General features: G+C 40.9%; 1 protein-coding gene across 3 annotated transcripts in view; it reads right to left on the bottom strand.

The window, feature by feature from the left end:
• Pde4d (phosphodiesterase 4D) overlaps positions 1-24,079 on the bottom strand; it is a 1,387,978-nt gene that overhangs the window by 1,076,017 nt on the left and 287,882 nt on the right. For all 3 annotated transcript variants that reach the window (XM_085676945.2, XM_085676942.2, XM_048442991.3), the window contains one exon: positions 4,141-4,273. In XM_085676945.2, the coding sequence (XP_085533071.1) occupies positions 4,141-4,182 (42 nt within the window). In that variant the 5' untranslated portion in view covers positions 4,183-4,273. The remainder of the gene's footprint in view (positions 1-4,140; positions 4,274-24,079) is intronic.

Raw genomic sequence — 24,079 nt, 5'->3', positions numbered from 1 at the left:
CTGTGAGAAGCAGCAATTTTAGAGAACCCACTGACATGTCACACCAGAGTAGATCCCAGTTCCTGCATTCAGAACTGACATAGGTGGGCTTTTGGTTTAGCATTTGAAAAATAAAAGAAATTCCAGATTCTCAGTGTTCTGCAAATAGCCAGAAATTGCTTCCAGCTTTGAATAAACACTAAACAGCAATTTCGCTCAAGAGAACAGGGAACATCAATTAAAGACATCTGGTGAGTGACACATTTGTCCCAATGTAAAACATCCAAAAGAATCCCAAGTCAGATAGAGGGCAATTTCATCACGAAAATAAAGAATCTAATTTAGTACACGACATCTCAAGTCTCTTCCAACTGATTTAGGAAACCCAAAATTGGGAGATTTAGGTAAAAACCCTATAAGATATTTTAGAATTCAATCCATGAGAGAATTGATTAAAGCAGAATTAAAATTTATCCAGTTCATTTACCATGTAAGATTTTATATTAAAAATGTCAGAGGATAACAGGAACGATACTGTAAGAAATAATGCTTTCATTTTTTTAAAGTAAGAATTTTATTTCTTACAAAGTTGTGAAACCAAGTCTAGAAAATCAAACTCCTGTTAGTTTCATGCACCAAGCTGGGCAGTGCTGGTAGTGTACACCTTTAATACCCAGTACTCTGGAGACAGAGGCAGGCAGGTCTCTGTGAGTTTGAGGCCAGCATGATCTACAGAGTGTGTTCCAGGACAGCTAGGGCTACACAGAAAAACTCTGTCTTGAACCCTCCCTAAAAGAGAGAACTCCTTATAATGTGATTATATTCATCCTGCCTTCCCCAGCTCCTCCCAGATCCACCCTGCCTCCACCTTCATACTCATCCATGTCTCTCTCCCTCCCTCTCTGTGCCCCCCTCTCTGTCTCTTTCTCTCCCTCCCTCTTTCCATACCTCTGCCTACCATTGCCACTGCCTGCACCCTGGGCATCTCTATTGATTCCATTCTGGTACATCCACTGACAGGGCAAGGTACATAAAATAGGCAGAAGTAATAATGACAAAAATAAAAATTTTGAAAAAAATTAAAATGAGCTTCTTGGTCAGTGTAGAATTGTTTGGAAACTCAAAACCTTTATGAGGAGTTCTCTAATATAAACCAAGAAATGGAAATTAGATCATTCTAGTGTTAAACCATTGAAAGAATATGATGATTCTACAGTATTAATCATATTTGGTTTTCATATCATGTCGTCATTAAATTAGTAAATTTAATGACATGTTAAATAATTCCTTAGGAATATCAAAATCTGTTATAAACTAAATAAATGTTTGTGTCTCACCGGCTCATAAGTTAAATCTCCAATTCCCAAAGTGAAGGCGGGGTCTTCACAGGAAGTGAGGGCTGAGAGGAGGCTGGAAGAGAGATCTAGTAAGGACTTCAGAGAACTCTTTGTCTGCTGCGTGAGGGCAGTGAGGAGGAAGCTGTCTGCAGAGCATCAGCAAGCCAGGAGCTGATCCCTTACCACAGCGGAAGGGGCTGGCACCTGGGAGTCTCAGCCTCTAAAACAAAATCATTTCTATCTAAGCCACCAACCTGCTATATTGGTATATCACCAATAATGATATACACCAGTCTGACCAATGGACTTTCTTTAGGGAATTATTAGTGATATTAAACGAGAATTCGTTTACCCATTTTTCTTCCTTTACTTTTTATATTAGATGGAGACCTATGAAGCATTGCAAGCTACACTGGTGCTCTCTTCAGAAGGGGAACTCACTAATAAATTGAATTTCTAAGGCTGGTCTTCTCTTATCTCATATGCCTTATGCAATGGTCAGTCTTTACTGTCAACTTGACTAGATTTGAATCACCTCATAGACACATCTATATATGTGTTGGACAGAATGATAGTCAGAGAGCTCTAATTGAGGAAATAAACCTATCATGAATGTGTATAACACCACACCAGGAACTGGAGCCCAGACTGAATGAAAAGAAAAAAGTTGGGAGGAAGCCAACTGGGGACCAACATTCCTCTTCTGTTTCCTGCCTTCACATACATTGTGGCCAGCAACCCCAACGTCCTGCCACATGCATCCTTTGCCATAATGGACAAGAACACAGGCTGTGAGACAACACAAGCCCTTTCTTTCATAAGTCGCTTTTTTTTTCAGTTTATCACAAGTAAAAATATAACCAACACGCCTCCGTTCACAGTGATGGATACAGGATCTACACAGTCACATCTGGACAGTCACAAAAGCAGCTTCTAATTTGATGTTTATGTTATTTGATTTCCAAATGTCATATGTCAAAATAAAGAATTGATAGTTCCCAAATCAAATTATTTAAAGTTTCTCTTACAAAACAGAAACAGCTACTTCTGAGTGTGCCGTTTGGGATTCTATTTGTGACAAAGAATTCAGTGGTAGGGGTGACATGCCGGACCCAGTTTGAAATCCTCAAGTGGCAAGTTCTTACTAACACAGCAGCAGCCTCGTTTCTCTGACAAAGAGCCCTTCCTGCGCACAGTCGCTCAACTGAGCGGAAGTGGAAGTGCTCTCTCTGCACCAGTGGGTTCTGAAGAAGCAAGAAAATGAACCAGAGCCCAGAAGCTGCTGCCACCTGAATGGAAGCGGCTCAAGTTCTCATGATCTGGGATGCTTCTCGTTTCCAGAGAGACAAAGAAATCGCGTATAAGACAAACACAAACAGGAAATCTTCTAGTACCTAAATTAAGCAATCTCAGTCCCTTCCAGTGACACCTCCTTGGATCATTTACCTCTAGAATGAGTTTTCCCTCCAAGAACAGAGACATATTAAATGATATGTTTTAATTATCTAAAATAATCTCCCTTCTGCCTTTATTTTTTCAAGTCACATGCTCCCAAAATTGAATAAAAGGGAGCATCATGTTGATGGTTTGCTCTCATATTTGATTTATAATAAGAAAACGCAGCAACAGCTGTGTTCTTAGCTTAATAATTTAAATGCAGGTCACCCCTATTACAATGAGAAACTATGCACAATGATTAAAAAAGAATTCCAGGCCCAATGCTCTGTCCTTTTATGTTATGCAAATTCCGCATAACCAAACACTAGCTACTGAAACAATTGAATATGAACATTTACCAGTTTTTTGAATTTCTTTGGTTGGTTAATAAACTTGGGATTCTATTAAATGACTGGCATACCTCTCTGCATAGTGTCTATTTTGAGAAATGCTGTAAGGCAGACTATCTTGTCCTTTCCGCACACTGATCCCAGTTCTATAGGAAGAAGGGGAGATGGCCTTGGGCCATTCCAGTAAGATCACAGAGGAAACACAAAGGCATTCCCATACTGGGGAAATGTGTTTGCGTTTGCGGTTTTTCTGATGCCTTCAAATGAATGTTTTTACGTCACAACCACATCTGTTTGGACGCTTCTTCCCCTTGGGTAAATGAACAAAGGGACATATTGTCAGAACTTTCCTGGTGGAAATTAAATCTGCTTTCATCCTTGTCTGGCACAGCTTTCCTTGAATCGCTCTACTTATTTTGTGGGGGGTTCTTCCCCATAAGAAAATAGAAAACTCAAATGGATCATGAAGATGGTACCTTGTAGACACTGAGTAGTTGAAAAGAATGTTTATGTTTTCTCGGGGCACTAAGAAGGACAACTTTAAAAATCTTAAGAAGGAAGATTAGAATTGGCAATTAGAGACTTATGTCAAAGAGGGGAGCTGAGGAAGGCATGGGGCATCAGAATGTGTTTGACGGATAAGTACCTTTAGCACATTTTTAATTTCTACCTTTGGATTTATCTAGATAGATTGATTGATAGCCAAGACACAAATTTCTCCTGTTTCAACGTCACCTATGCATAATACAACGTCGTCTGTGTTATGTACTCAAATATCAGGGCATTCAGTATCACACAATGAAACTTGTTTGAATGAGGGGGAAAGCAGATAAATTCCAACGCCACCCATCAGATATCAACCAGGCCACACAGACGAAGAGGCCTTCATTTGCTAACAATCTGCATACAGTTAGAGAACTAAAAGTTAGCCAAAGTCTCGCACAAACCTAATTAGGACAACACAGCATTAAAACCCAGGGAAAACTGAGAACGTCACTACATGTTTTACAAAAGAAGAGAAAATGAAAGGTACTTACGCTTTTGCTCCGAGAAAGTAAATCACAAGTATTCCTCTCCATGGCGGAGTTTTCAGTAGTTCAGATGCCACTAGCTGCTTCCAACGTCGGTCCTCTCACTGTAACAGTTGTCCACTCAAAAGCAACTGGAATGCTGGAGGAAAAGGCAAGGAAATGTTTAATCAAGTATATGATTAACATGTGCACTTCGAAACGCTGCCACGGACTGGGACAGTGATTCTTAAATAATTCATCAGAACAGGCGGAGATGTTGATGTGTTTAAAGCAATAAAAGTGGACATGAGGAACATTTCCAACACAGCTTTTGTTAAATGCAAGTTACGGATCCCAGCAACATCTGCTTTCTGTTAAACATCTATGCTTACTTTTTTAGTGCTTGAAATAAATAGGTGTGGTAGACGGAGCCTAAAGATCCTCATATGAAGGAAAGATGCAGCTGAGTCACCATTTGTGCCAATCCTTGCTGGGAAAACAAGGGACTTCTCAATTTTCCACTAAGGGTTCAGCAACATAGCCTTGTCCAGCCCTGGAAGAACATTACCGACGGCAGGGTGGCCGTGAGAACGGCTTCACAGTTTTCTTTTCTTGTTGTGCTACCAGTAAATCTACAGGGCCAGGGAAGCCATCCCAGTAGATGTGCAGTAATCAAGTGAATTCTTGAGCCTTTCAGTTCACAGGGGTTGGGAAGAATGCTTGCAAGAAGGTAAGGGCAGCTTGCTAGTTAAACAGTAACTGATACTCTTGAGACTATTGCAGAAGAGCTGCCCCTTTCACAACACCAACTGCCTTGTTACCTAACCGCCACTTTCTGAACCACTGGAAAGGGCACTGCATCTTGAGGGAAGAACAAGAGAAATCGGTACATTTCCAATATTCACCTATGTCTAGATATGACTTGCCCATTTATGAGACAGGCTTGTATGTGGGATGATGTAGGTCTTTGGAGGACCTATTGTAGAGGGAAGAGGATAAGGTCAATGAGCTTGATCAGAACATTGACTACAAGTGTCAGCTGTCATTGGAGACGTGGAGTGTTTGTAGCAACCGTGTGTTGCTCAATCTTTTGGATATAATCCAAGCTTCTTTAGGGAAAATAATGTGTTTAAAGCTTAGGGGAAAGAGTAGCAACAATTAAGGGCTGAAGTAGTTGGTTTCACAAAAAGGATTTTTTTAAAAAAATATTAAGGTATTATGAATTATACATTAAAAGCATAAGTAATCTGAAACAATTATCTCCTTTAAAAATATGAATTCAGGCTAGGCAGTCAGGAGGCAAGAGCAGGCAGATCTCTGTGAGTTCAAGGTCAGCCTAGTCTACAAGAGCTAGTTCCAGGACAGGCTCCAAAGCTACAGAGAAATCCTGTCTCAAAAATAAAAGAGGATGAATTCAAAGCAGAAGCAACCACAAGAAACAGTATGGATCCAAGCATAGGGATAGCCATTCAGCAAAGGAGTCCAGAGCCCAATCACACCATTGGATAGGGACCTTCACCAAGCTCCCTAGCAACACACAGTAGCATTCTCTCAAGGCCAGCAAACTTGTTTTAATCACGTATGAGTCACTCTCTTCAGAGTTTTAAAAATCAAAGTGAGATATTTTTAGGGAGGCCAGAGGTCCCTTAACAGCAAGGTGGAAATAGAAAGAGAGAATGGATACTATTATTGCTAAGAATACCCTGGGATGTAGAGACCCAGAGCTACCAAAGGAAAAAGCCTTTTCTAGCTTGAATAAAATGTTTGCCTAAAGGCAAGAGAAAACACATTATCCAATGTGAGTTTCTAGGGAAAAAATAATAATCATTTCTTTGAGTGTGTATGGGGTTTTTTTGTGACTGTTTTAACAAAAGAGGGTTTATATGGAGGACCAACCGACAAAGGAAAAATACTTCGTTCGGATGACTCCAGGACTGGAGTCACCTTCATGATTACGTATGATGCCTCGCATCTTGTATGGGCTACGAAAATATGGAAATTATTCATTTCATTTGAGAAATGGACAGAGATTGTTTTAATTATGAACTAAGTGCCCATGCCTAGAGAGAAAAAAAAAATCTAGATAACTGCTGTGGGAAACCGACGCATTATCAGAGAGAAACTCATTGAAGATTGTTAATTATTCATTTGATATGTAATGAGTACCCTTAGGGTACCAAGCATGAAGTAGTGCCCATAGTGAGCTTCTTAATCAATGAGTTCAGATGAACAAATCAGTAAAATCAGACAAATAACGGATTTGACCTAGAAAGGTTTGCTGAATTAATTGAGTCCTTAAGAAATTTGCCTTAAAAGCCTTTAATTCTGTCATTAAGAGATACTGTCCCACAGGAATTCAAAACTTAAAGGAATATGCGAAACAAATGGATTTAACTGGAAGAGCAAATTCTCCATCTGTATAGCTAGGAGGCAGCCTGGCCTCCTTAAAAGAGTAGAGACATGGGCGCCAATAGGCATATCTCTGTGCAGCTCTGGGGGATCCGACATTCCCGAGCAGAGAGCCGCTGATGGACACATGGGCTTCGAGCATAGATGGAATGATTTGCATAAAGCAGTGTCTAGCAAAGTTATGGCCTGTAAGAGATGGGTGACATTTTCGCCTTAAACATCTACATTTTTCTCTGAGTACCTCATTGAAAGTAATGACGACACAACCAATTCTAATTTATTGTCCACAATGCCTAACCTCCAACAAACAAAACAAGACTAGGCAAATTTCAACTAAGTATTAGTGAATCATTTGTCAGGATCTTGGGAGACAGGGCGCTAATATTAGGATGACTCGAAGAGGGTTTGAAGATGAAGATGGGGTAGACAGAGTGACCCACAATGACAGTGTTGTCCTGGGGACAGGCAATGGTAGAGTTAGATACACTAAGTTCAAAGAGCAAGCAAAGCCGGATGACAGAATCTCCAAGAAGGCAATCACGCGAGCTGACTTCCTTGACAAGCCGGGTTACTCTCCGGCACAGCCTGGTGGAAAAAGGTGAAAAGAGACACATGACCTCTGATCTCTTGCCAGGATTCCCCACTAGCTGAATGCAACTAAGCAAGAGGGCAAAGGAAGCTGTTGATACCCTTTTCCTCTGTCAGCCTTCCAGCATAGAGAGCTCTGAGAGCAGGCCAGGGAAGAGGAAAGAGCTGCAGGCAAACAGAAGACATGTTCTGCATTCTAGCAAGAGGGCTGCATTTTCCGGATACCCCATTCCTTCCAAGAAAAATACTTGTCAGGCATCTCAGTAGCCTCACGAAGTCAATATTGCTAACATGTCGCACTATTGAAAAAGGAGGACATCTGCTCCAGAGAGAACTCGATGCCCAGATTCAAACTCGGCCTCTCTGAGACCATGGTTTTTATTGTTCACACCTCCGCGCTGCTCTGCGCTGCTCTCACAGACCAGTGCAATTTAATTATTAGCAAAGAATAATAGGCACAAATATGAAATGTGTGCCCGTACCCAAAGAATTTTTCATAAAGAAAAAAAAAGAAGAAGAGTTGACTCCCAGGAAGGCTGTTATCAGAGTTCCTACAAATTCCTCCCTTAGCAAAAACAATGCCAAACAACAGAATGTGTTTCTTCCTCTAGGCAAGAAACGCTAAAATGGAAAGCGGGACGGAGTACTGGCATGCACGGTGCCATTGTGGCAGAAGCTTCCGTATAAAAGTCAATTAGGAAGAAGGAAGAGTCCACTCCTGCAGGGAATAAACTTCAGAAATAGAAAAAAAAAAAAAAAGAAGAGTGACTTAGAAGAGCTAAGTCACTGAGAAAAGGAGCCTTGACCACGGGACCTGGATAAACTGAGCTGCAGAGCAAGGACCGGCTGCAGAAAAGTCTCTTCCCAGGGATTAGGAGTTTAAGTAGCAACCATTTGGAAGTGCCCATCAGAAAAACTCACTTTGATGTCTACCATTCATCCACAGAGGAGCTTTGGGATACTGGGGAAAGTCCTATCTGCTTTACCTTTGACTCGCGTGCTTCCCGGAAAGTGGAGATGGCAGTCTGTCCCAGCACACCTCTAAAGGGTGTTGTAGGATTGACTACTAACATCAGAGAGTTTCTAAAGCATTCCTTTCAAGCATAATTCTGCTCATTTAAACAGGAAACATGCCAATGTCTTATAATTCAAACCTAAGAGTAAAACAAGTTGCCAAATGCCCTCAAATATCATGAAAGCTTTTGAGTATATCTTCAGCACTGAAAACAAATTTGCCATTCGTCCCTTTTGATGGAACTAGAATTTTTCCTTTCCTAAGGTAAAAAAAATTGACCGTTGAATCAGAAGACTATTCCAAAACATATAAAGCATCACTGAGCTCCGACCTGCCAGTCCCTGAATTAAGGCTGGCATACAACACCAGACCCTCTTCTTTCAAGGCCGTAGTTCTCACATGTTGGATATGCCCCCTTTGGGGGTTGAATGACGCTTTCACAGGGGTCGCCTAAGACCATTGGACAACACAGGTATTTATATAACAAGTTAAAACAGTCATGAAATTGCAGCTATGAAGAAGCAACGAAAGGAATTTTATGGTTGGGGGTCACCCCATGAGGAGCTCTGTGAAAGAGCTGCAGCATCAGGAAGGTTGAGAACCAGGGTCTGAGGGAGAGAGAGCAGTGGCCAGGTGTATTGCCTGTAAATAATTAAGAAGTACTCAGATCTGTCTCCAAGTTAGTGTCTTTTTTCTTTCATCAGATGGTAGATGTTACTAATGGCACTTCAAACTGAAATTAAATTGCTTCTGTTGTCCCTTGAATTCTCTTAAAGGAATTGCTTAGAAGGAATGATGGAACTGAACTTGGGGTGTTACACACATGCCCAGAACCACCCACCCGTGCAGTCCCCTCATGCAGGTCAAACAGGCTCAATTTATTTAGTCCTAGCCAGCAAATGTATGTAGATAAATTAGGAAGAGGCAATCAACCTAAGAGTTAAATATTTCAAATGTTAGCCCTCCCATGCAGTCCCCTCATGCAAACCAAACAGGTTCAATTTATTTAGTCCTAGCCAGCAAAGTATATGCAGATAAATTAGGAAGAGGCAATCAGCCTAAGAACTAAATACTTCAAATGCTAGCTGAGAGAAAAGAAACATACTGATACCCTTAGTGAGTTAAGGGTACACCCCCCTCTCCATACGAAAGATAGACAGCATTTGCCTGGTTAGACAAATTAGCCTGTATTTAGACAAAGGAAGAAAGTGCCTGGAATTGCCTCATACCTTCTAAAATTGTAAGCAAAAGCACACTTTAGACCAAACCAAAGAAAACAATAGAGGGTCCCTGTTACAGCTGCCCTCATCTGTCCAAGTGTCATGTGCTGCTATCCCTCACCTAAGCACTTGTGTGGGGACCTAGAAGCTATGATCCATAAAGCTCCAGGCACACAGAAAGTCACTCCAGAGTCTGGAATGTGAAGGATTGGCCTAAGGTCACAGAGCTGCCCGCGACAGGACAGGAAGGAAACTGGAGTTCTCCCCCACTTCCTTGGATCCCAGTGTCCATGAAGTTGAATATCCTACCCTGTTCATTATTTTTCCTAAAGCTAATTGCACAGCTCAAAAAGCATCACAGGGTTTTCCAACAGAGTCTACCTATTCAGTTCTGGGGCAGACCAAGCAGACAGCTGGGGATGAATTTGGAATTGGAACGTCAGGTTTCAGTTTGCTCTCAGTGCGGACTATTCTCTGCAGGAACATCACAGAGCCCAAGTGGGGATGGAATAGTCTGTCACACACATGTTTAATGCGGCTCATTCTACTCGCCTTCCACGTCATTTCTTCATTGTAGTCGACTGCTCTAATTTCTGTGTTCATTTCCAAATCTGAGCCTCACGTTCGTGTTTTTAAATTGTTCATCTTTCTGAACCTTTTCATCTTCGTGGTCCTGCAATAGTCCCACCCTGTCTAGCAATGTTCTCACTTCTCCAAATCCCACAGGCTTCTACTACGGACTGCAGAAAGCAAAGACAACTTGCACAAAGTTCCATGTCATTCCTAAATCTTCTACACTTAACCACTGTTTCTTTGGTTCAGAACTAAATAAAGCACCTTATTCCATGATCTACATCACAGGAATGTCAAGGCAAGTTCATTAAGGTGGGAAGCGTTTGCCAGCACTTTCCCATCTTCTCGGCAGTGCTGACAGAGTGTTGACTACTTAGCAACAACTTCCAAAAACAGGGGTGGAGGGAACCAAACCTTTAAGCCAGTGGTTCTCAACCTGTGGGTCATGACGCCTTTGGGAAACCTCTATTATTAAAATTATTTAAGTACCAATTCGCAACAGCAGCAAGATCACAACTGTGAAGTAGCAATTATAATAATCTTATGGTTAGGGGGTCACCAGGAAATGAGAAATTGTGTTAAAGGATTAAAGGGTCATAGTGTAAAAGAAGGTTGAGAATCACTGCTTTAAATCCATGAGAAAGATATAAGCATTTCAATTAGTAAGTATAGATTTTTGCAAAATTAGTAAAAAAAAGTTATAACTACAGAAAGTATTTTATCTCATTATCAAAAAAATTAAGATCTCTAAATTTATATTTACTCTATAAATTAGCAATGTTATTTTTAATAAAATCTTAAATAGAAATATATGTGATTAAAAGGTACATATGTGATTAAATGTAAGTTTCACATTTTGCTGGTATGCTTTCCAAATGAAATAAACCATTTGGAAGACATTTTCTAATAAAATCCAAAGACCTTAATGTCGTCACATACTTTATACAATAATTCTTTAACTGTGAGAAGGCATTTACATGCAAAAGTAGTCTTGGGAGCAATAATAGTAATAATGAAAATTTGGGAATAATTTAAATACCCAATTACAGGAGACTAGCTAATTAAAATATGTAACTTCTCATACTATATAATATAAATGCATACTTGCTATGGAACAATGGTCTTGTACCCTGTAAAAATTTGTCACTTTTATTGGTTTAATAAAATGCTGATTGGCCAGTAGCCAGGCAGGAAGTATAGGCAGGGTCACCAGAACAGGAGAATTCTGGGAAAAGGAAAGGCTCAGTCTGCAGTCATCACCCAGACACAGAGGAAACAAGATGAAAATGCCTCACTGATTAACAGTACCAAGCCACATGGCTAACACAAACAAGAATGTAGGGTTAAGATGTAAGAGTTAATTAGTAAAAAACCTGAGCTAATAGGTCAACCAGTTTCTAGTTAATGTATGCCTCTATGTGTTTCTTTGGGACTGAATGACTGTGGGACTGGATGGAACAGAAACCTCAGTCAACACTTACAATTTTAATCACATAAGAATCTATGTGTGTTGAGATGTTAACTGGAAAAAAAATGTGTGTGTGGTGGGGCGCAGCTCTAGGTCAAGCTCAGTGACAGATTGCTTGCCTACCGTGTGTAAGGTCATAGGATTTATCCCCTACACATGCAGGCACATGCACATGCATGCACACTCATGAAAACACACATATACACACATGGCAGTGAGAGAGAAATAGAAATAGTGACAGAGAGCAACAGAGACAGAGAGACAGAAATAGAAAGTGAAATAGAGAGCCAGAGAAAAACAGACAGAGAAGGGAGGAGCTAAGGGGGAGAATGAGAAAATGGACAAGGAAACATTTCAACATTAAGGTTACTTATATAAAGCTAGCACAAAAGAAAACTCAGGATGACACAGAAAAAGGCAGTACTTTTGCATAGGCCCCATGTTATTCATTCCATTCTGGCTTCTGAATTTCTTTTCTTTCTCAAATTATCAACACTCGGGGGAAAAACACTTAACAGTTAGATAGGCAGGAAATGTTTGTATGACTATAACAGCCATAAAAGAAAAAGCCTTTCTTACTTTAGTGGTAACTTCTGCTTTTGTCTATGGTTGTTCTGGGGGCTTCTCACATTGCTCTTCGAAGTACTTGAGAGACTATAAAGTAAGTCACTCACCCACTTCCTACTGTAGAATGTAATGAGAAATGCTAGCGTTTGCTTATATGATGACTCTGGGGTTTGTTAGATTGTTTGCTCATTTCTTCTTGCTCTAGAGTTTGTCATTTTCCATGTAGTATGAGAATTTGTCTTTCAAGATTGGAAACGGTTTAGTTGAAAAGAGATAGTCAAAATTAAGTCTCCTTATATTGATGCTATTACTTCCATCCTCTATTTGGGTATCAACCAAAAGACACTTTCCCCTTTTCTTTTGAATCTTGTGATGCAGTCCACCAAAAGAACCACTTCAGTCTTTCATTTAGAAAACCTGTTATGGGGGCGCCTCTGTGCCAGGTTCTGGGCGTACGAAATACACTGCACCCTGAAGATAGAGACCAATGCACACTGTGCTCTAAGTTAGCAAGCAAATAGGTCCAGTAGGAGTTCAATCTACAAAGTATTTTCTTACCACTATATATTACAGGGGAAATGCAATATGAGAAGGAAAGTTAGAAATATTCAGAAATCTACCCAATCCCGTCTTCCCTGCTTTGCCTGCTGTGACTCTGTGGAGTCTTTCTACACAGGTTCGGAACGGACTAAAAGCCTCTGCACTCAGCTCCACAAATGTCCTCCTTCTACCCATGCTCCCTCTCCTCCAGCTACCATCCTGTCTTTCTCTTCAACATTCTGTTTTTTGGGAGAATTGTGTTTTGGTCATTCTCCTTTCTGCTTTTCAGCCTCTACCCCGATCCAATGCTTTCTGATTTAACTCCCCCTACACTTTCTCTGAAGATACTAGACCGCCAAGAAACCAGACATTTGGGACAGACTTCTCAAAAAATTGTTGCTATCTCTCTAGAAACCTTCCCCTCCATCTTCTGTGATACAACCCTGCTGGCTTTCCATCGGCTGGATTGACTTCCTTTTTAAAAGTTTTATTAGTGTCAGGCGGTGGTGGCGCATGCCTTTAATCCAGTACTTGGGTGGTAGAGGCAGGGGAATCTCTGTGAATTTGAGGCCAGCCTGATCTACAAGAGCTAGTTCCAGGACAGGCTCTAAAACTACAAAGAAACCCTGTCTTGACAAAAACAAAACAAAAAGTTTTATTAGTGTATATTAATTGGCATAAAGTGGCTTTCATGATGACATTTTCTTCTATTCTGAGCATCTCCACCCCTTTCCACCCACAGTGTCCCCTTCTCCCTGTTCCGCAGGAACTCTTTTCCATCTCTACAGCACAAGCAATAGCACTGACTTTACTTTATGCCAGTGTTTCCCAATAAGTGCTAAGTCAAACGACTTATGACTGCTTAATGACGGCTAAGTCAGTTTTTACCAAGGAAAGCTATGGAGTTGAGCTTCTTAGGGGCTGCAGAGATGACTCAGCAGCTAAGAGCACCAGCTACTCTTTCAGAGGACCTAGGTTCAGTTCCCAGACTACACACTGCAGCTCACAGCCATCTGTAACTCCAGTTCCAGGCGATGCAACACCCTCTTCTGACTTCCACATGCATTATACATACATGTTACATACATGTTACACAGACACACATACAGGCAAAACACACACACGTACATCATTTTTTTTAAATTCAGATTTCCAATTATTCACTGGTGAGTCAGAACCTTGGACAGAAAGATCCAGATAGTTCCAAAGATAATTGTGATGAATACAATCCACCAAGCTGTTGGCCAATACTTGAGAACCCTTGTTTACATTATATTCCTGGAAAAACCATTTATTTTTTTTTTTTGCTTCACTCATTACCACATGCTCAACAATTTCCATGACTACATCTCATATCCTGACTGCTTCTGAGCTTCCAGTTCACGTCTGTCAGGCACCTTACTGGAAATGTCCACAATCCTCTCAAGTGCTCTATGCCCATTCATGAATTTAACAGATTTTCTCCCTTCTCAAACATATTCTTGCTACTATGCTCTATCTATCTATCTATCTATCTATCTATCTATCTATCTATCTATCTATCTATCTATCTATCTATCTATCCATCCATCCATCCATCCATCCATCCATCCATCCATCCATCCATCTATCTATCTATCTCTCCTCTGTGTCCCTATCTTTCCTCCTGAGAATGCTACCATTGACTCTGACCCACCAGCCGCAGCTCCGAATTCTTCTCATTGCTTTGTCGTTGTCACCTCCCCAGTCTATGATCGAGTCTTATCGAGTCTTACTGGAGTATCTTGCAAAACCTTCTCAGCTCTCTTCTCTCTTTACAAATCGCCTCCACTCAGAACTCTGTTCTAGATCTTTATCTATGCGATTTCAGCCGCCTTCTAATCATTCTTCTTGGAGCCCACACTGTCTCTTTCAAATACACCCTTAAAATCCCTCACTTATTCCACAATATTGAAATCAGTCTCCTCCACAGGATGAGTGGGGATGTGTGGTTTTGGTTGTAGAGCCATCCCCTTCCCTCTAAATAGCAGGGTTCTCTTCCACTTGATATAGTGAGCCACCTGCAGCTGTGGTTTTTTTAAATTACATTTAGCTCTCTGTCTATCTACCTCCTTATTAATTTAGGTATAGTTGTGTATGCATACATGTGCCATGGTGTGTGTGTGTGTGTGTGTGTGTGTGTGTGTGTGTCTGTGTCTGTGTGTGTGTCTGTGCGTAAGTCTGAGGACAATTTGCAAGCATTGGTTCTCATCTTCCACTGTGTGAATCTAGGGTTTGTCAGTCTCAGCAGCACATGCCTTAACCCACTAATCTCCCTTACACTTCCTTTCACATTCTGTACCTTTTCACACCTCCATTTCCTTCTAGAACATTCTCCTTTTCCTTATCTCCACATCTGTGTATTTCTTTCATCATTTGTTGATATCTACTTCAAGAATCAACACAGATATCATTTTTCTTAGAAGATTCTGACTCTTTCAGTGTAGCAGCCTACTGCCCTCCAGTCAATACCCCATTTCTGCCCTTCCATCATATCTCCTGAACACTCCCAATATCAAATTTACCAAATTACATTGGAAGAGTCCTTATCCTGCATGCCACTGCCATTCTTACCCTAAATTTCAGCTCTCTCTTTGAAACAAAGCATTTCACACTTATATAGACAATCACTTCATAGAATAGACACAATAAACTTTTACTGAGTTCTGCTTAATTGAAACAGAATAGGGAGAAAGATGCATGTTTTATCCCACAACTTAAAACGACTGGCTCTTATTCTTTATCCCACTCCCTGCTCTTCTCCCTAAAGGATAGCCGAAATCTTTCTTACTAATTCACTTGCCAGGCATTTATTAGGCACTTGTGGTATGTAACAAACAGTACTACTGCCCAGGGATGCAAAGATAGACATGATAAACCCTCCTTGAGGAGCTCACAACTGGAGGTGGGGAGCGACAGCAGTCAGCACACTACAATATGCTCTGTGACAGCGAGGAAAGCTGGTATGGGATCCCCCAGAAGACTGCAAGGGATTCTCCACCTAAAGGCTGCAAAGACTGTTCTGTCACTCGGCTCTTGTGAACACTTTCCATTAAGTTATTCAGATGCCATTTCACGTACTGCTGTTCCCAAACCAAAGGAACAGAACAGGAAAAGAAGAGACGCAGTTCCTGCTGTGCCCTCTGGGCATCTGGTGAGACTCTTATCCCTTCAAAAGAGCTGGCTACGGAACTCCACAACCAGAAAGAAACAAATGTACTGCAAAGAGCCATTCAGCGCACAATGGCAAACAGTCACACTTCTGAGAACAGACGCTTTTGATTTCAGGAGAAATTTATTATAAAATAATTGACATTTCAGAAAATAAAAGTACATCATTCGGCTCCCAAGGTAGCCCAATTCTTTATTTCCAAGGGTATGGAAATGCCAAGGTACCACTCTTTGCAATACTGACCTTGACCAGTATTTCAGAAAAGGTCCAGCTGAGTCATTTAGCAGCAAATCAATTATGTTCTCTTCCAGGGTTCCATAATGTATGGCCTTTTCCCCCCACCTGGAATAATTGCAGCTACAGAAAACACAATTCTTTACCCTGAATACAATGCTGGAGACAGCCTAGCCTTTCTCTCAGAAGGATAGGTCTACTGCTTCATATTACCTTGCTTTGGTCTTAGTCCCAACAGCGACAACCAAAGCTTGCTTTCAGCAGCTCTCCTGGCCACATTCCCTCCCACGACTTCCTTACAGTGCCCTGCAGGCCTGGGTAGTGGGAGATGCTCAGTGCAGTGCTGCCCTGTGAACCAGAGGCAGAATAGTATGGAATTTGCTAACCAATGAAGGCCCGGGATGGAAGAAGCCACTGGGATGCGTCATCACCAGCTGCGTGACATCAAGTACAATGACAGAGTTTTCAAATAAAAAGCTCAGAGAGGAAAAACCAAAAAGATATCAAGATGTTCCTCCATAAAGTCTTCAGCTCGCACTGCCAAATGTCTACAACAAAAGGTTGGCTCACACAGGCATTATAGTACTTTTCCTGTCTTATATCGGATTGAAGAAATCTGCCCATTTGAACATTTGAATTTGCGAAGTATTGCAAGGACATTGACTGTTCTCACTCTGAGGTCTGTGAGTCCTGATATAGAGCCTGGGCTGGCACTTTTTTGTGAAAGCAACTCAGATCAGGAATATGGGCCATTCCACCTCTGCACCTGAACCAAGATTGTATTTGTAGATGGACAGATGGGCAAATAAAGTTGACAGAGAGGAACCCCTTCCTAGATCCCAGGTTCACACAGCAGAGAGAAGCAAAATTATCACCACCAGTGCATTCTAGCCAGGCTTTTAGAGAGTTGATCTTTTAGTCAGCAGACTTCTAGTTCTTGCGTTGCTTCTGCTTCTCCATCAGCCATGGATTCTAACTTTTAGGTTCCCAAAACACCTGCGTTGTAAGCATTTCCCTTGAAAAAAAGACCCGAAGGGATTGTTTTCAAGACTGATAATACTGTTGGTTTAGACTGTCTGAGACACAATGAGAATCTGAAGAAAACGAACCAGAGTCTGAGTGGAAAATAAAAGACACAAAAGGAGTTCACGGAGCACCATGCAGTTCTTACTGGAGACATCAAAGTTGAGACTTCAGCAGAACAACTTCTATCCCAGCTCTGAGTAACTGCGCAAGAGCCCTCAAGCTATTATTTCTCCCTGATTAACCATTGTTACTGAAGAAGTCATTGCCCCGAAGACCCCACAAACAAAAGAAAAGCAAGGCAGAAAAATGAAGAAATTCAGTGTTAATTAAAAGAAACATAAACAAGGAGAAAAACACAAGCAGGAATCCAAAGACTAGAAGCAGAAACCCAAACATATTAATTCTCTGCCTCTTAGGAAGCAACAACCCCATTAGCACTGTTACAAGAAAATGAGCCCACGGTGGAAGTACCATTAACATCCAGACAGTTCGGAAACTGAACAGGCTGTTAGTGTTAGCTGGGACCAAGAGGTAGATTTCAATCAACTGGAGAAAAGCCGATTTTAAAACATTAAAAATAAAACCACTCCAAAGAGTTGGACAAAGTATTTTGAGTTCCTTTTCTTTCCAAAGGTTTGGTTGCCTTTTCCACTAAATTTGTTGTGGTCATTAAAGGTAAACAGCAGCCAAGTTAAGCACCGTGAAAGCAGAAATGGTACTACTCCTGGCGACATTCCCGACCCCTTTCCCCCAAGTGTTCAGAGTATAAGTGATCAAGTCAAGTCCCGTGCTTCTTCACACACTCTCTTCTCAGTGCTTTCCTTCTCATGAGCGGACTCTGAAGGATAATTCAGAAGTGAGAGGAAGTGATGGGAGAGACGGTAGGAAAGAGAAAAAGGCGATTCATTGGACAATATGGGTTTGGGAATTGGTTACAGTCGGATTCAAGGGCTGTCTGGGTCTCTTCCTGGTGCCAGGTCATGATCAGAGCTTAATGTTTCTGCTCCAACTTCAATGTTGATCTCAATGTGAATGTTAAATCGACATCAGGGCTAAGGATGTGTTTTAGTTGGACACTGAACTTGTGCATCACCACATGCTAACCAGGACACTACACATAAAGGCTGTCTGTACTGCTAAGTGTCAAGCTTACTATGAGTCAATCCTCTGAGACTCTCTAATACCAAAGGCCTTGATGGGTTCTAGCAAAAAGCACAAAACATGATTCACACGGATCCTTCGAACTTAGAGAACAGGACAACACAGACTTCTCTATGCAACCTAATGGGGGCAAAGATAAGAAACCTAAAATTGTAGTTCATTTCTCCATTTAGATGAGCAAGCTCTGAATAATCTACATACTAGGATTTTACTAAGATAGCCAAACTGGTAATTAAAATGCACTCTTCCTGGGATTGTTATTCTGCTTTCTATTGCCACAAAATTGGAGGTGCCATTCTAATTCTTGATACACCCCAGAACAGAACAAGGTTTTCTTTTGAAAAAGATACATTTTAAAGTAAAAAGAGTTCCATCACTCCCTCCTTCCCTTTCCTTCCCCCAGCCCCTCCCAGGCTCTGCGCTCCAACCCTTCCCATCTCACGCCGACTCCCTCAAACAGACAGCCTTTCTATGAACAAGGTTCTCTTAAGGTTTAGCTTCTGGGTCCAGGCCTGAGCTTTTGCACTGCTATCAATGAGGTCAAATGAAGGCTAAAAATAATTTTCACTCTGATTCTTCTTTCTTTAGAGACTTGTTGAATAGCCTCAAAATGAGTCCTATCGCTTTTTCCAGCAAGAAGTTCATTATACCCACTCTTAACTGGCCACGGCCAGCACCAGGTGACTGGAATGTTTCTAGGAGACTTAAAAGGCTCTGAGTGCAGACAAAAGGCCTAACACAGGAAAGGGATTTCGGTCCACTGTAATCACCCCAGAGCTGTTCAGAGCTTGGATGTCCTAACTGGAGCCTGTGCTGAGTCATTACAACGCTTGCAGTACCCATCTGGCACCTGAAATGAGCCTTTGATCCCTCTCTATTCATGATAGAAATGAAGGATAGATATAAGATTGCATTACAAAAACAAAAACAAAACTCAAAACTGAAGGCTATTTTGCTAAAAGATCATTTTCTTGGTGATAATAGGAAGTACTACCTTATAAAATCATGCAGTTCAATAGGTCAAAAGAGCAGTGGCAATTGGAAAACTGGACTTCCTTTTTTTTTCAATCTCCTTAATTCATCAAGGAAACAATGTAAGTTAAAAAATACGCTGCCAAATAAAATCAAATGTAATGTCAGAAACTTAAGTAGCAGCTGACATGGAAGGTTCTTCAAGTTGCGATCTCAGATCATGTCACCATGAGGATAGTGTCACACACTAAAGACCCTGCACTGGTCATCACGGTATTAAATGTGGTAACTCTAACAAGAGTCAGCAGCCAGTCCAATTGCAAAGGCAGCAGAGTTCTCTAAGGTAATGCTGACTTTTCTCTTATGACAAACGCCTAGAACAGGAATTTTAGACCAGCTTCAAGAACATTAAAAGAGCAAGCAGAAGAGGCAGAGACCAAAGCTTTCCAAGAGCATTGAGTCGACAAATGGCCCAGGGATGAGTCTGCTTCATTCTCAGAACCATGAAACAGCGGTCTGTCATTCTGATAAAAAGCATTTACTGTGTGCCAGCGCATGCTCCGATCACTTAAAATGTACCAATTCCGCTCCCACACAATTTTTTAAAATAGATATCATTTTAAATACCTAATTTTCAGAAGGAATGGAGGCACAGAATCCAGAAACGCTGAAAAGGTAAGAATGTATCCGTGACACACAGCAAGAATTTGAATTAACAGAATACCTACACCCCCAGAAAGGTCACCTTGTAATGAATCATTCTTGAAAGAATTGCCCGTCAGGAGCTTTCTTCTTCCCTATAGGTGGAAATCATGTCTCAAGGACCAAGTGACTGTGGGGAAGAAATAACATTTTTTCCCCGAATCTTAATAATGGTGAGAAGATGATGATCTAATAGATAAGGGGCAATAAACTACACCAAGCATCCAGTATAAGATAGAAATTTAAGTTTATTTCCTTCATTTTTTTATCTATCAAGTTTGGTTTTACGATCCATGACAAATACAACAGTAGGAAGAACATAGAAATGCCACCCTTTTAGGGAGTTTCTGTAAAATAGTTCACAAAACCTAAATGGGAAAGGAGTTTAATCATAGGAAAATCTGTACTTGAAGCAAAAAGGAAAGCATGTAAGACTCTCCTAATAATATCTGTAAAGGATGTGGGAAAATCTCAATACTGAGTCTGGGTCTATTCTGAGGAGTCTATGTAGGCATATGTCTTCAGATAGCTGGTGTCTTGTGTATTAGCACACATTCTCACCAAAGGCCAGTGCAGAGCAGCAGATGTGCACATATGAGCTCTGCCTTCAGTTAATAATGCATTTAATGGCCCAGATATAAAACCAATAAATGACAACCAAAAGTAGGAGAAATGAGGACAGAGTCTATTGTTTAAACATGAAAGAGACTGCATGAAAGTTAAAAATCGAAGTAAAAATCATGTTAAGAAATGAGGTCAGCAAAATTCAAGATGTCATTGTTTTTTACCGCTGAGTAGAACTCTAATGTGTATATGTGCCACACCTTCTTTATCCATTCTTCCATTGAGGGGCACCTAGGTTGTTTCCAGGTTCTGGCTATTACAAATAGTGCTACTATGAACATAGTTGAACAAATGTATTGGGTATCTCTTGGGTATATTCCCAAGAGTGGAATTGCTGGATCCTGAGGTAAGTTGACTCCCAGTTTCCTGAGAAACCACCACACTGATTTCCAAACTGGTTGCACAAGTTTGCATTCCCACCAGCAATGGATGAGTGTTCTCCTTACTCTTCATCATCTCCAGCATAAGTTATCATTGGTGTTTTTGATTTTAGCTATTCTGACAGGTGTAAGATGGTATCTCAAAATTATATTGATTTGCATTTCCGTGATTGCTAAGGAAGTTGAACATGATCTTAAGTAGCTTTTGGCCATTTGAACTTCTGTTGAGAATTCTCTGTTCAGTTCAGTACCCCATTTTTAAAATCGGTTATTCAGATTTTAATGTCTAGTTTCTTGAGTTCTTTATATAATTTGGAGATCAGGCCTTTGTCTGATGTGGGGTTGGTGAAGATCTCTCAATCAGTAGGTAGCCTTTTTGTCTTAATGACAGTGTCCTTTGCTTTACAGAAGCTTCTCAGTTTCAGGAGGTCCCACTTATTCATTGTCTGTACTACTGGGGTTATACGTAGGAAGAGGTCTCCTGTGCCCATGTCTTGTAGACTACTTCCCACTTTCTCTTCTATCAGGTTCAGTGTTGTCACATTTATATTGAGGTCTTTAACCCATTTGGAATTGAGTTTTGTGCATGATGATAGATATGGATCTATTTTCATTCTTCTACAGGTTGACATCCAGTTATGCCAGCACCATTTGTTAAAGATGCTTTCTTTCTTCTATTGTATAATTTTAGCTCCTTTGTTGAAAATCAGGTATTCATAGATTTGTGGATTAATATCTGTGTCTTTGTTTTGATTCCATTGGTCAACATTTCTGTTTTTATGCCAATACCAAGCTGTTTTCATTACTGTAGCTCTGTAATAGAGTTCGAAGTCAGGGATGGTAATGTCTCCAGAAGTACTTTTACTGTATAGGATTATTTTGGCTATCCATATAAAGTTGGTTATTGTTCTCTCAAGGTCTGTGAAGAATTTTGTTGGGATTTTGATGGAAATAGAAAACACTTTACTGGGTGAGATAACCCAGACCCAAAAAGATGAATATGGTATGTACTCACTCATTAGTGGATTCTAGCCATAAACAAAGAACATTGAGCCTATAGTTCATGATCCTAGAGAAGCTAAATATGAAGGCGAACCCAAAGAAAAACATATATTTATCCTCCTGGATACTGGAAGTAGACAAGATCACTGGGAAAAAGTTGGGTGGGGGGAGGGGAAATGGGGAGAGAGAAGGGGAGGATTGGGGAGAGCTTGGGAAAATGGATTGGTTGAGATGGAGGAAGGGTGGATATGGGAGCAGGGAAGAAGATGTCTTAATTAAGGGAGCCATTTTAGGGTTGGCAAGAGACGTGACTCTAGAGGGGTTCTCAGGTGTCCAAGGGGATGTCCCCAGCTAGGTCCTTGGGCAGCAGAGGAGAGAGTGCCTGAACTGGCCTTCTCCCATAGCCACACTGATGAATATCTTGCATATCACCAAAGAACCTTCATCTGGCGATGGATGGAGATAGAGACAGACACCCACAATGGAGCACTGAACTGAGCTCCCAAGGGCCAGATGAAGAACAAAAGGAGGGAGAATATGAGCAAGGAAGTTAGGACCACGTGGGGTGTATCCACCCACTGAGATGGTGTGATTGATCTAATGGGAGCTCACCAAGGCCAGCAGGACTGGGACTGAACAAGCATGTGATCAGATCAGACTCTGAATGTGGCTGACAATGAGGGCTGACTGATAAGCCAATGATAATGGCACTGGGTTTTGATTCTACTGCATGTACTGGCTATTTGGGAGCCTAGTCTGTTTGGATGCTCACCTTCCTAGACCTGGAGGGGGGAGGGCCTTCGACTTCTCACAGGGCAGGACACCCTGACTTCTCTCAGAACTGGAGAGAGAGGTGGAGGGGGAGTGGAAGGGAAATGGGAGGAGGGGAGGAGGTGGAAAATTTAAATAGATAGATAGATAGATAGATAGATAGATAGATAGATAGATAGATAGAAGAAATGAGGTCAGGAGTCTTCATTTATGTATCCATTTGTATTTACTTATTTACCATAAACATGTAACAATAATTAAAGAAGATGTCATAACTGTAAGGCTGTGCAGGAGGAGTTTCAGGAGAGAGGGGCAGGGATAGAAAATAGAAATGATATAAATACAGTATTATTCATGAACTGCTAAAAATATTAAAAATCTTAAAGAATGGTGGTTGATTGCAAAGCAAAGTTTTCCTATACACAAACAATTAGAAATGCAATAGCAACAAACACACATGCACACACAAATACACACTTGCTCATGTACATACATACACATTAATAGTCAGAGACATACACATTCATACATGCACGTGTGCACACTTAACCCTCACACACATATTCATAAACATATATAGACACATTCAAAAGTCTAGGCTTGGAGACTCATTTTAGTTTCCATTTGAAGGGAACCATGGTGTTGTAGAAGAGTTGAACTATCGAGCTGACTTGAAGCACATTAAGGGGAACACGGGAAAATAACTGATCCCTTGCTGCCACACTGTGAGCGGCAACAGCAGGAGATTTTATGTGGTTGTTTTAGTAAAACTGCAGAGAAGCAAGGCAAGGTGAAAGTTGCCAGCTTGAACAAAGCCAGGCTGAAGAAAACAAACCTGGGAGAAATCTCCTACTGATGAAGAAAACATTCGGGAGTAGAAGCATGGCGAAATTTCCAGAACACCAGAGCACCTCCACGCAACCAACCATCTTTAAGGCCTTGGTCGTGACATGGAAGAGGAGCTGCATGAATGACAGGTGCAATCACAGGTGTGCTGTGAATGAGCTCAGGGAGAAGGAGGCCGAGGCCATCAGCTGTCGAGGACACCTCCAACTGGACATCCATAGTCTCTTGGACATTAGAGACCGGTATTTGTGCGCTTAATGGAAGCAAAGTAATTGTAGCAAAATAAAAGCAACAGAAAGAAGGTGTTTCTGAAGCGGAAAGCAAGTGAAGCTGCAGACACATGCAGGTTCAGCAGAAACTATCTAAGTATTTATAGAAACATTTTAATTGGAATTTTCAAAAACACACAAAGGTGGCGAGGACAGAAAGATGAACCTCTTTGTTTCTCACCACATGCTGCGCTAATTGTAACAATTTTTCATCTACGCACTATTTATTTCCACAATTGAACTTCCGGTATTGCCATTCCCTGCTTGCCTATTTATAAAGATATTGTGTAAACAAGCATGTAGGTAAGTCTGTATGATTGTCAGGAAACCATAATAATTCAGGAAGACATTTTGTAATTAATAAAGAAAATAACTGACCTTATCAGGAAAAAAGAAAATGAAAAAATAA

Source organism: Myodes glareolus, chromosome 15, assembly GCF_982192425.1.
Source record: "Myodes glareolus chromosome 15, mMyoGla1.1, whole genome shotgun sequence".
In the NCBI taxonomy this organism is placed as follows: domain Eukaryota; kingdom Metazoa; phylum Chordata; class Mammalia; order Rodentia; family Cricetidae; genus Myodes; species Myodes glareolus.
Note: the sequence above shows the minus strand (reverse complement) of the source record. Positions and strands in the feature narration are given on the sequence as shown.